The 13,197-nt window shown below is 47.1% G+C and overlaps 1 protein-coding gene across 1 annotated transcript in view; it reads left to right on the top strand.

Moving 5' to 3' along the window:
- LOC121854327 overlaps positions 1-13,197 on the top strand; it is a 77,978-nt gene that overhangs the window by 8,832 nt on the left and 55,949 nt on the right. The window contains exons 2-5 of the mRNA XM_042348926.1: positions 2,284-3,575; positions 6,107-6,207; positions 6,522-7,297; positions 10,676-12,468. Coding sequence (XP_042204860.1) covers positions 2,284-3,575; positions 6,107-6,207; positions 6,522-7,297; positions 10,676-12,468 — 3,962 coding nt within the window. The remainder of the gene's footprint in view (positions 1-2,283; positions 3,576-6,106; positions 6,208-6,521; positions 7,298-10,675; positions 12,469-13,197) is intronic.

Here is a 13,197-nt window from a genome sequence, read left to right as displayed (position 1 = left end):
TAAGAATGGATATATTTATTTGTTCTCAGGTATTCAATTAGCCGTTATAACCTCAACACATAGAGGAATGTTGATTTTTTTTTACCTGTAAGGGGATACGAGCATATGTCTAACTGGCTTCCTAATCAACCAAATAAATGTTCTAGCCAAAGTTACTAGCTGCAATATTTTTTTTTCATAATAAGAGAAAAAAAAAGATGGGATACCACAGTCTCTTTCTCTCAGTACAAGTGAGTATAACAAGGTGAGGGGCGGGGATGATAAGGGTAGGGCCATAATAATAATGCCATCTATTAGGTCTTGTTACCCTAAAGATCCGGAAGAACGACACTCCCTATACACCCACTGCACCTACACCCACTACACCTACACCCACTGCACCTACACCCACTACACCTACACCCACTACACCTACACCCACTACACCTACACCCACTACACCTACACCCACTACACTTACACCCACTACACCTACTATATCACATAACTGGAAAGATAAACTATATATATTCTTTAGTTCAGTTCATCTTGTCTTTCAGTAAAAACACGTTTCAAAGCTTATAACTAGCTGGATCACGTGAAGATTAGGCACCCCAGTTTATTTCAGTATTAATGATTGAACTCCTTAACATAGCCAAGCCCTCGGCCGCAGCTGGCGTTAGGGTGTGTCCTGGCTGGGGCTCGAACCCTTGACGTATTAGTGAGAGTTACGCGCGTTACCGGTGTACCACGTTCTGGTTTATAATATAATAGATGATACTGAAATGGTGTTTTGTGTGTGAGACCCACCAAATACGGTGTACAGTAATTGTGTCAACATTATTTCCTTATTCTCATAATCGTAATATTAAAAATAGGAAATTGGTTTACACTTTAATCTGTTCTCGTGAGTCTATATAACTTCAGGCAATAAACTTCGGAACTCAACTTTATTGCTCTATACAAGTCTACGGGGTGAAAACTTTGGTCTTCCCACGACATTAGTGGCTGGAACTATTTCATTAACTAGTAACACCTTCCCATCATATCCAGGTGTCAGATGAGAAACCTCTGGACACAACAGTCACCCAGTCTTGCCGTCATGAGAACGATAAACCATCATTTCAAGGCAACAATCATCATTTCCACCTACTGTTGTTGACCCAGTGGACGCCTCCCTGTTCGTCTCACAACAATCCCTCATCTTCTTGGTCCCGTCAGCAGGTTTTGATCGTAGCCACGCAGTCTTAAGTGTTAGTACATGTATCAGTGATGGTAATTTTTGTCATAGTTTCGTATTGCAAGAACGTTGATATTATCTTAGCAACTCGGCACCGTGTGAAGGCGAGGGAGCCTGGTTGGATGGTGCGCAGCTCAGATTGTTGTCGGACTAGTTTTTTGTATTACCGGATGTTGGTATGACCTAAGGTAGAACTAGAGGACTTACTGTGCTGATGGTCGCTCTTTTATGTTCTGTATTTGATAGTGGGTTACGCTGTCTAGTTGTGAGCTGGGTGTTGGGGGCACTGTTGGCTGGGTGTGGTGTGGGGTACTGTGGGCTGGGTGTGGTGTGGGGTACTGTGAGCTGGGTGTGGTGTTAGGACGCTTCACTTTTTCTATTTGGTGTTCTATAGATTCCTACTTCCTGTACCATCACCTCGTCTCCACCATCTGTGTACGAGACATCTGTGATCCCCCATGTCCTTGCTGTCACTATTCCAACTTGTAGAACTTTTCGTCAATCTGAAGCCATTTACACCTCGGTTTAAGACAGTGTTGAACTCCCTTACCGCAAACCTTTTATTCCTCTACGGTTTAACCTCCATCGGTTGAAAATATCCTGATGCCTTCGTGAATAGATATAACGACGGCACATTCTTATCTCTTACTGCGTTATTTATTTATAAGAAACACTTCATGACTATGTTACACTGATATAAGTTATAATTAATAATGTTTATCAATTTTAGGTATTTTTTCACTCCTCTGATGGTGGTGGTGATCCTTGAGGGGCTATTAGGTAGTGACGTAATATATTTCCTGATTATGATTTGACGTCAAAAGTTTCTGGAAATGGTGTTATTACGTGTGTCTTCAGAAGCTGTGTGTGTTATGACGCCTGTTGTTTATAATGTCTTTTAATTGGGTTATTAGAGGTAGACACGAGCCCACACTCCTGTATTCATTTTGGTGCCAGTGAGCAGTGTAGTGCGTGTATATGAGGATGGACGATCTTGATGGTGTGTGAGAGTAGCAGGTAGGTGAGGTGGTTACAAGTGAAGTATAATGTTATTCCCGCTACAGCAACACGAGCCTGGCCACCCCCGCCCGCCGCCCCACCCCGGAGCCCCCTGACAAAGATGTGGCCCCCACCAAGGAGGCGGCCAGGACCAACAGGGTGTGGGGCAAGACTAATGGAAGGAGTGGCCCATCTACCCCCAACTCACCCGCCACAAGACGACCTTTATCTTCTGAGGTCACTAAGAAAGACCTCAGCAATAATAGCCGCCCCAACAGTCGAGCGGGCACCCCCATCAGGCGTGGACTAGGAACCAGGAGTGCCACCTCCTGCATGATCAGGCCCCCAACTCGGGAGAAACTAAGCAGTGACTCCTTCAGTAAACCTCGAATCCAGAGACAGAACAGCAGTATTGTGGACCGGCACAGTCCCTCCAAGTTATCCAGGTCACCAGGTAGTGGCGTCAGCAGGCTAGCAACACCTCGACGTACTGACAGCCTCACGAGACTCGACAAATCCCCGGGCATGGGCAGCACCCTAAGACTGAGCACCTCACCCCGCCCAGTCCAGCTCATGAGGCACAACACTTCCCTCTCCATGAGAACCTCGTTAAGAGGCGGTGCTGCCTCCAGTAGAGCAGATGTCTTAACAAGTAGTGGAACCCCAAGTAACCTTCTCACTAAGTCTTACAGGAGAGCTGATGCCAACAAACCAGAAGGCAGCAAGATAGACAAAGCTTCAGGTACGGGAAACAAGACAGCGAGGGTGGGAGGGTCTATCAACACTGCCATCTCGCCCTCTGTTGCCAGACTTACTGGTCGCGTCACTAGTGTCAAAACCAAAAGTTTCCCCATCGAAAAAAGTTTATCCTTTGTCACAAAGTCTGTTCGAGAGCGTGGAATTAACAGCAGCCTCCAGCCCCCGGTAGAGAGTACTGACGCAGACGGCCGCTACAAAGAGGCAACATCCCCCAACAGTAAACCTTCCAGAGGTAAAAACAATCAGTTCTCGGGAGGGAGAGTTAGCACCAGTAACTTGAGCACTCCACAAGAGCGTGGTGGCTCGAGCAGAAAATTTACGGAAAGAAATGTTCCTCGAGGCACGTTGACCAGGGAAGGAAGTACGCTGAGACCTCGAATTGCAGAAGAGAAGTTTCGCCGTGTTCCAACCCCTACAACTGTGTCTCCCTCCAGCCAGGAGTCAACAGCAACTAAGTTATCGAGCAATAAGGTGACTGGCAGGCCTACGGGAGGGAACTCTAGGCACATCCTCCCCAAGATCACTCTCACCAGAACCAACAGCAGGAGCAGTCTGGGTCGCGACGACACCCCCACCAACGGAAGGGCCACTGACAAGGGTAACAGCAGGACCGTGTGTCGTGTGTGCCCTAGCATGGTGTTCTGTGGAATGCTGTATATATTTCCAAACGTAGTTTTTTTCCGACGTTTAGTAATGAATCGTGCGCCAGGTATTCCTAAGTAGTGTGAGCTTTCTTGATAACCTCCTGGGTGCGCTTCTCCCTGAACCCGTGCATGTGGGTTACTTTCATTATCATATAATGGGAGTAGTGCATCTCAGGTGTGTTGACCCGAGGCGGGGGCCCTGCTTAGGTCATGCAAGCTGCCAGTCATCGTGGAAGGCGGGCGGAGAGACCCGCTGGTGTGCACGAGTCTTCCCCGTCCTGATGTACAACAATCTTTGTTGGGCTCACGTTCACAGCAGTCAGCATGAGGGACGACGCCCAGTACATGTTCTTTAACTTCGTGTGTGTGATGTGTGGCTGTGCTTATGACTAATAACTGGATTATTTTCCCTGCAGTTTATACAGCAGTGCATGATGTGTGTGTGTGTATACGGTAGCGTTGAGTTGTGTGGAGGCTTGATAATGTTGTAGCTTACAGGTGAGGATGAGGACGCCGCCGCTGGAGACTGTCACTGTGTCTGTACATTCTTCTTCTCTATGAACATTATTCATGTGCCATTCATATCATGGAATTAATTGCTACATTTGTGCTCTTTTTTTTTTCTCCTAATTTTTTTTCACGACCATGCTATACCACAGTTGATGTGGATAATTATGCGGCAGAGTTGATGGTGCATTATTGACCACCTGGGATGCAGAATCTCAAAGGTTCATATGGAGAAATATTCCTTAAAACTCAAGATGTAAGACTGTACCTCATTGGTTGGTTTTAAGATAAAGCAAAAAGATAATATTATAAAAATGGCACATAAATGACATAGAGAATAAGATATACATTCACCAGAAACAAGTTCACCCTAAGTGTCCCTCTAACTGGGGCTAAGATGGCGTTTCTAGTTAAAGTTTTGTCTCATTAGGAATTTGATTGTTTTCGACTTTGTTTATGCTATAGAGTCAGCCAGTTGGGTGTATTGTTACACCTCAAGTTACAAGGAATATTTTGTCTTAGGAACCTTTGAGTCTCTGGACCCGGGCGTGGGGGGTGACCCAGCTTACAGCCATGCCAGGCGCCCCACACGGAGGCCGGAGACCACAACCCACACGCAGTGTATCCCAGTTCATGATTAACTTGTGGTGAATAGTTGTGTAGAATTCCAGAATTAATTACAGATGTGCCTAAAGTCATGGCAGCGAATTAGTATATAGTTCTGACTAAACTTTTAATAATCACTAAGAGAGATTCATCATTAAAAGCCAATAATTACACTACAGTACGTTCAGTGTTGATGTACAGTAGACACTTGTGTAGTCTCCCCTGAAATTGGAAGAAAACCAGGATAACTTAAATTGAAATAACAAATCACTCCGCGTTCCATATTTGTACAGCATTTAAAAGAAAATAACTGACTCTTGGATATCAAGGGATGTTTGAAGACAAATCATTAAGAGAAGCAAACTCAAAACTCAAGAGCTCACCTAACTTGATATGACGTCACGTGTAAACAAACTCCCCTCACGGTCTGTTGATGCTTCCATCTAGTTGTGGTACCTCCTCCTCCCTACCACCCACCATTACCTGCTTGTGGTACCTCCTCCTCCCTACCACCCACCATTACCTGCTTGTGGTACCTCCTCCTCCCTACCACACACCATTACCTGCTTGTGGTACCTCCTCCTCCCTACCACCCACCATTACCTGCTTGTGGTACCTCCTCCTCCCTACCACCCACCATTACCTGCTTGTGGTACCTCCTCCTCCCTACCACCCACCATTACCTGCTTGTGGTACCTCCTCCTCCCTACCACACACCATTACCTGCTTGTGGTACCTCCTCCTCCCTACCACACACCATTACCTGCTTGTGGTACCTCCTCCTCCCTACCACACACCATTACCTGCTTGTGGTACCTCCTCCTCCCTACCACACACCATTACCTGCTTGTGGTATCTCCGCCATCCCCTGCTTGTATTGCCTCCCCAGTATCATATTATATTGTATAGATAAATCCTAGGTATGGCCCTCTGAGACACTGCTAGTTGTTGTATTTCATAATTATGTAAGAGCTACGAGTACTGTATATAGTAAACCTCCAGTGTGTATTAAGTGTAGCGAGCTGTTCTTTCGTGTACTTGTTAACTCCACAATATATTTTATACAGCTGTGTAGTTGATGCTATGCTATTTTGCCTTAACATGATTTTCTTTAAATTTTTTATACTTCCATATTACTCATTCAAGGTTTTATTATTTGTTAGTTCCAATTTATTTAAGTTGGTGAAATTTAGATTTTTTTAAAAGAAATACTCCATTGTGTCTGCATATGGACATTCACTGGAGGCCAAATATACACGGGTATACGTTAAATTTATTAACCTTTTTAATTAGGTTATATAGTAGGAGTAAGAACAGTAGTACTTCTGTTACATGAGAAGTCATTTGTCGTACTAACTGAGGTGTGTTGCAGGCAGCACGACCCGCGCCGTCCACCGATCTACCCACCCCCTCGCTCTGAACTTCCCGCCACGCAGACGCACTATTGATTTGGCTCCCCCAGGCTTCCGTGCCGTGAGTTTCCAAATAATTTTACATTTCCTATTAATTTCTTTAGTATTAGCTTTCATTCTTTTTTGCTTTTAATTTAAGTAATATGTACGTAGGTTTTATTTATATATAAAATCTCCAGGAAAATCTAGGGAATCTCTAAAATTTAAGCTGTTTTACACTGCATTTCCCTATTGAAACATGTAATATTTTATTTAGATCTCGTTGGAAATGAGCTTAAGTTAGTCGAAATAGTTCATACGAAGTTGTGCAAATATTTTTGTTATTCTAATGCATATATAATATACTAAAATACTTGATTCTTCATTATTTTCCAGGAAGTTCCCAAGATGACCTCCAGAGGGCTCGAGGGGTCTCACCACCCCTCGGTGATGACGTCACACTCCAGTGACAACAAACCTGCTGGAAGGGGAGTACCGTCACGCACAGACAACTGTCTCGATTTCGAAGGGAATATTCGGCCCAGGAGCTACATAGACAGTGGTGTTAGTGAGGGATATGGTACGGGGGAGGAGGTGAGGGGTCGAAATAGTGCAGATAAAGTGGGATATACAGACGGGGAGGTTGTGAACACGAGGCCAGACTGTGAGGGCAACAGACACTACAACGCCTTCAACTACTGGCGGAGGAACCTGCCTGACGTGTCTAGTGAGATAAAATATATATTACGGCCAGGTGATCTCAAACTCTCCCCGGATGTGAATGGTAACCGACACCTTATTTACAACTCCGAGGCCCGCAGTGTTGAAGGCGGGAGGAGAGGACCGCATGAGAGGCGGGTGCTCGAGCTAACCTCCGACGGGAGGCCACGCCCACGGAGCCTCACGTACTCCCTAAACGAGTCCTCCAAATACTACGCCCGACCATTGACGCCTTATAAGCAGCGGCAAAACCCTGACCTCAGCCCGCTGGTGTTGTTTGATCCTGTCGGAGAATCAAACACCGACGACAACCTACCTTGTGGGGATGTTGACAGGGGGCCGCCCCGCTACGGCGACAATGACACCATCGACTATGATGACGAGACAAGCGAGGAACGTCTACGCATAACCCGCTGCCGCCCAAAATCCGGCTCCTTCAGCGACTACTCGAGGTAAGTAACTCACTACTATGTCAAGTGTTGCATTAAGACTAACAGGTGGTGTTGATGGACGGTAATACCTCACACCTGTCGTATATAACTTCACATTCACTTATTTTGGTACCTGGTGACTAAGGTACTGCACAGTAGCTAAAACAACTATCTGTGCATGCATTGTGGGGAGCAATATGGACGATAAATATTGTTATATGAGGGCTGTCACTAGTCACACGTAAAATTTCGGTGCATATCGAACCCCACCTGCACAGATAGTTGTTTTAGCTACTGTACGTGTAGTTAATGGAGGGAGTGTGACGCCCACCATGAGGGAGCAGAGGCAGATGCTCACACTCATAAGATAGAGTTTTTAAGGTCATAATGAAGTGAATTAAGATATAGGACTTGGTAACCAGGTGAAGTATGTTAATAGTAAAGATGAATGAGTAGTGAATATACTGTAGAAGGTGGTGGTGAGGAGGATGGTGATGATAGGTAGTGGTGAAGGTATGGTGGTGAGGAGGATGGTGGTGGTAGGTAGTGGTGAAGGGATGGTGGTGATAGGTGGTGGTGAGGAAGAAAGTGACAGGAGAAGAATGAGGAGAAGAGTCACAAAAGGAGGAAGAAGAGGAAGGAAGGAAGACGATTACGTCAACATAACACGACTAATAACCTTAATAATGTTTATGGTCTGACTAAACTACTACTTTTATATACAACTTACCTCACCTAACCAGTAGACCATGTTATTGTTAGTGTGTAATTGTGGTTGTTATTTTTAGTGCAATTGTGGTTGTTATAAGTCTAATTGTGCTTGTTATTCGTAGTGTATGATTGTGGTTGTTATTTTGAGTATAATTGTGGTTGGTATTTTGAGTATAATTGTGGTTGGTATTTTCAGTGTAAGTGTGGTTGGTATTATAAGTGTATAATTGTGGTTGTTATTAGTGTAATTGTGATTATTAGTGTAATTGTGGTTAGTTTGAGTGTAATTGTGGTTGTTATTAATGTAATTGTGGTTGGTTTGAGCGTAATTGTATTTTTATTATTAGTAGTATATATACTTATATATTTGTGTGTGTGTCTTAGTGTATGTATATGGGTGTATGTGTATATATGTGTATCATGTGTACCGGTATGTGGGTGTATGTGGGTGTATGTGGGTGTACAGTATGTGTGTTGAACCGGACGCGTCGGCGACATAACACTATTGATCATGTCTGGACTTATGGTTAGTTTGTACACCCCCACAGCTAGTTGTACATCATCACAGCTAGTTGTACACCCCCACAGCTAGTTGTACACCCCCACAGCTAGTTCTACACCCCACAGCTAGTTCTACACCCCCACAGCTAGTTGTACAACCCCACAGCTAGTTCTACACCCCCACAGCTAGTTCTACACCCCCACAGCTAGTTCTACACCCCCACAGCTAGTTCTACATCACAGCTAGTTGTACACCCCACAGCTAGTTGCACATCATCACAGCTAGTTGTACACCCCCACAGCTAGTTGTACATCACAGCTAGTTGTACAACCCCTACAGCTAGTTGTACACCCACCCCACTAGTTGTACACCCCCACAGCTAGTTGTGCATAGTTGTACACCCCACAGCTAGTTGTACACCTCCACAGCTAGTTGTACATCATCACAGCTAGTTGTACACCCCCACAGCTAGTTGTACACAGCTAGTTGTACACCCCACAGCTAGTTGTACACCCCCACAGCTAGTTGTACATCATCACAGCTAGTTGTACACCCCCCAGCTAGTTGTACACCCACAGCTAGTTGTACACCCCACAGCTAGTTGTACACCCCCACAGCTAGTTGTACACCCCCACAGCTAGTTGTACATCATCACAGCTAGTTGTACACCCCCACAGCTAGTTGTACACCCCCACAGCTAGTTGTACACCCCACAGCTAGTTGTACATCATCACAGCTAGTTGTGGATAAGCACTAACTCAACAAGCTATGCATGTGGCAATGTTGTGGTATCCAGTGTGTGTGTGTGTGTGTGTGTGTGTGTTCTTGGTAAGCTTGTGGTTAGGTTAGGTTAGGTTCGGTAGATCCTTATTGATGAAGGCACCGTGTCCCTCCCTCCCTTGTTGCTGTGTCACTCTTCCATGCTGTCACTCACACCTCCACGCCGTCACTCAGACCGCCATTGATGAGTCATCTGCTTGGGTGTGGTGAGTGACCAAGAGCAACGTCGGTGACTCATGGTGACTCTTGCAAGGTATTTATTGGCTGGTCTTCATGTTTTGTGCGAAATTGATTGGTTCCCGCTCGTTTTCTGTCGTGCCATGAGCTCAAATCCCAGATTGTGATTGGTAGAAGTCCAGTGCGGTTGTGTTGCGTAACGTGATTGGGTGAATTGAATGCAAACGCCTTGGGGTCTGATTGTATCACGAAACATGATTGGTAGACATACAGGTCCTCGTGAGAGAGAGAGAGAGAGAGAGAGAGAGAGAGAGAGAGATAATGCAGTATTGGGCCTGATAATGTAGAGGGGGGGGGGTGGTGAGTCTTGATATGGAGGAAGGAGAAGAATCACAATTCATATCACTTCCTTCATGTCATTACGCTTCCTCCCACGCCTGTTGGTCCTTGGTTAAATGGCGTGTACATGATCACCTCCCACGCCTGTTGGTCCTTGGTTAAATGGCGTGTACATGATCACCTCCCACGCCTGATGGTCCTTGGTTAAATGGCGTGTACATGATCACCTCCCACGCCTGATGGTCCTTGGTTAAATGGCGTGTACGTGATCACCTCCCACGCCTGATGGTCCTTGGTTAAATGGCGTGTACGTGATCACCCCCTCCTGGGCTAGATGACCACGACGTGTTTTGCAGATCTCGGATAACTTCTTCACTTTAGGTAAATAGATCGTGACTCTGCATACAGTTAGTGGTGTCCGCGCGCTGCTCAAGCTCACCTGGGATACTTATAATGTTTGTTGCATTTTTTACCAATTTTTATGCATAAGAATCATCAGGTGTGTGGTGTTTAATGGTGTTTTATCTGCGTGTTTTACGAGGTTGATGATGCTCTCGTGTATAACTTGATAGCCTGTGTGTGTATCATATGTATGGCTGGAGGGAATCTCCTCTCTACTTGGTGGGCAGTCTTGTCCCCTGTTGCTCCCTCACTTCTCTCACCCCCCTTCCCATTTCTCCTTGTTCCTCCTCCTCTGCTTCCACTCTACTCATTCTCCTTGGCTCTTCTCTTCCTTATCCTTTTCTCTTTACTTACTCCACCTCCTACATCCTTGCTCCGTCCCCCCTTTCCTCTCCTCAGCCCTCCCTTTCCCGTGTCCAGTCCCCCCCATCCCCCCGCTCTCGCCCCATGGTGCCTGGCGTCCACTAACCTGCCTCTGCCTCCCACAGGTTAGTCTCTGCGCGGCCCTTCGCGTCGCCTGGCAGCCGCTCCCCTTGCGGCAGCACACTCCATGTCGACCATCTCAACGACCCTGCCCGCAGGAACTCGGCGCCCGTCGAAGTATTCAGGGACCTGGTGAGCGCCCTACACAAGAAACAGAGCGACTGTGTACAACCACCCTTGAGGGCAAGCGAGTGTTGGAGGTCCTCTGGGGACGAGAGTGTTGATAGTGAGGGATTCTTGTCGGGACGCTCATCGGAGGGGGACATCAACCACAACTCCCACAAGTTACAAGACCTCGACTCCGTTACCCCACTCGAATTTGATACTGACGATAGTGACCTCTTCGAAGGCTTCTACGACATGGGGAACATCCAGGGCGCGGAGGGCAAGAAGGCAGGGAAAGCCGAGAAACATAAGGGCAAGGGCCGGGGCAAAGGTGTTCGGGGCAAGTCACCCTCGAAGGCAAAACTATATGCAAGTAGAGATACATTAGATGGGGGTGACAGAGGACCCGTGTGTGCCTCCCCCGTCAGCACACCGGGCACCATCGCGGCAGCCACAGTAGGCATTTCCACGGAGTCTAGCGTCCCTCGTCCAGTCCCAGCTGCATCCCAACGTCCCACTACCATAGTAACTGACTCATGGAAAGAGGCACGAAAACCTAAACCTCTTGCAGCGGGTGAGGCTGTAGCCGGGGCCACAGGTGTAGCCTTCGTGGATTCTTCCTCCAGCTCGGAGTCCGTCTTTACAGAGGCGCGGAGCGGCGGGGGACCCTACAGCCTACACGATGCCCTCACTCCCGGTGACGGGGCCACCACGCCTGTGTTCACAGAGGCGTTGGATTTGCCCATTGATGCTATTATGTCCGGCCAGTACAGCTCAAGTGAGACTTCCACTGCCTCGTCCAAACCCCCTACTGTCGCTGAATCAGTGAAGTCCACCTTAAGTTCAACCGACGACTTATTAAAGAAAACGCCACCAATATTAGAGACGGAAACTAGTTTAGAATTGTTAAAGAAAACGGCGAGTGCTGATGTCACACGAGAGAAAACGTTGGTTGGGTCGGGGAGGCATGGAGGGAAGGTGCCGGAGGCCACACCCCCCCATTCTTCCCCCACTCAGGTAGACATAACAACACACACACGAGTTGAGGAGAGTCAGCAGACCCCTACACACGTTCACACGCCGTATCTGTCCTCCGACCAGCGCGCCCAATATGTGAGTGAGGCTGTTGTGGCCCCTATACATGGCGTCAGTTCAGTGTCCAGTGGGGATGTGGTTTGCCCTGATGGTGTAGATCTTGATTTTAGTGTTTTCTCGAGTGATCAGTGTGTGTTTGAGGAGCATAGTGGAGAGTACTCCGGCGCCCGGTCCACAGAGCAGCCGCCCAGGTATCTTTCGCTGTCAAACAGTGCTGGTGAGGAGTCTGTCGGCTCCTTCATTTGTGTCAATTTAGAGCCTGTGTCCTCAAGGCCCAAGACACAGTCTCTTGGGGACGTTCTCGAGGACCAGGATGATCCGGGGGACAATTGGTCCCCTGAGGGAAAGCCCAGGTCCTACTCCGCCGACGACCTCGAGTTAGACCTTGAGGACTACGACGACGAAGAAGACTACTACGTCGACGAGGACATGCCACAAGCTTCGGCGGCGGCTGCCCGAGGTGGGGGCAGTAGTGCATTCAGGGTATCCCGCCATCGTAAGGTGGAGCTGCAGCCTGCTAAGCCCTTGGCCGCCCGCTCCAACAATAACAACAACAATGCCGCCAAGAATAGAGCCCTGTCGGAAAACTGCATCTCTGGTGAGTAGACAAAACCTTTCATGAGTAATTTCTTTCTGTTAACCTGAACTTTTGGTTATTGAACCAATATAAGAAAAAAATTACATGTACAGGTATTATATTGTATCAGCAGTTTTCCTACAGCATCCACTTTTGTAGTTTTGTCAATGATTGATAGGAACTATGTTAATTTTTAGTTGAAAAAACATTAATTTGTGGCGATACCGTGAGTGAGACGCCACACACTGGTGAGTAAACGCGTGGTGAGACAACGTCCCGGGGAGACTGTTGGGGGACGGTGACCTCAGCTTCCTGTAGGAGTCCGCGATACAAGTCATCCTCCCCGAGGACTCCCAGTCATACCATCCTTCACAAAACACCCGTAGCACTGATCATAACACTCCCCTACACCATACCAACACCATCCACCACGACATACAGCACGGACCACACCATCCACCCACATCGCACCGCCCACCATGACACATGTCCACCCACCCACACGACGCCACCACCACACCCACACGACGGGTGTGGTGGGAGGTACAGTGTGCCAGTAGCTACACTATATCAAGTGTTCTGTCATTGACGATCAAGTTCCCACGTTATGTTGCACTTGTTAACGTGTGGTAAAAATTTGTCTAAATTGTTTGTTTTCAGGATCAGTGACCAATTTATTTTCTGTTAGCTTCTTAACCCACAAATGATAGGGAACACATGAAGATAAGACACCCCACCATATTTCACCTG

The sequence above is a fragment of the Homarus americanus genome, unplaced genomic scaffold, assembly GCF_018991925.1.
Source record: "Homarus americanus isolate GMGI-L3 unplaced genomic scaffold, GMGI_Hamer_2.0 scaffold50564, whole genome shotgun sequence".
Classification (NCBI taxonomy): domain Eukaryota; kingdom Metazoa; phylum Arthropoda; class Malacostraca; order Decapoda; family Nephropidae; genus Homarus; species Homarus americanus.
Note: the sequence above shows the minus strand (reverse complement) of the source record. Positions and strands in the feature narration are given on the sequence as shown.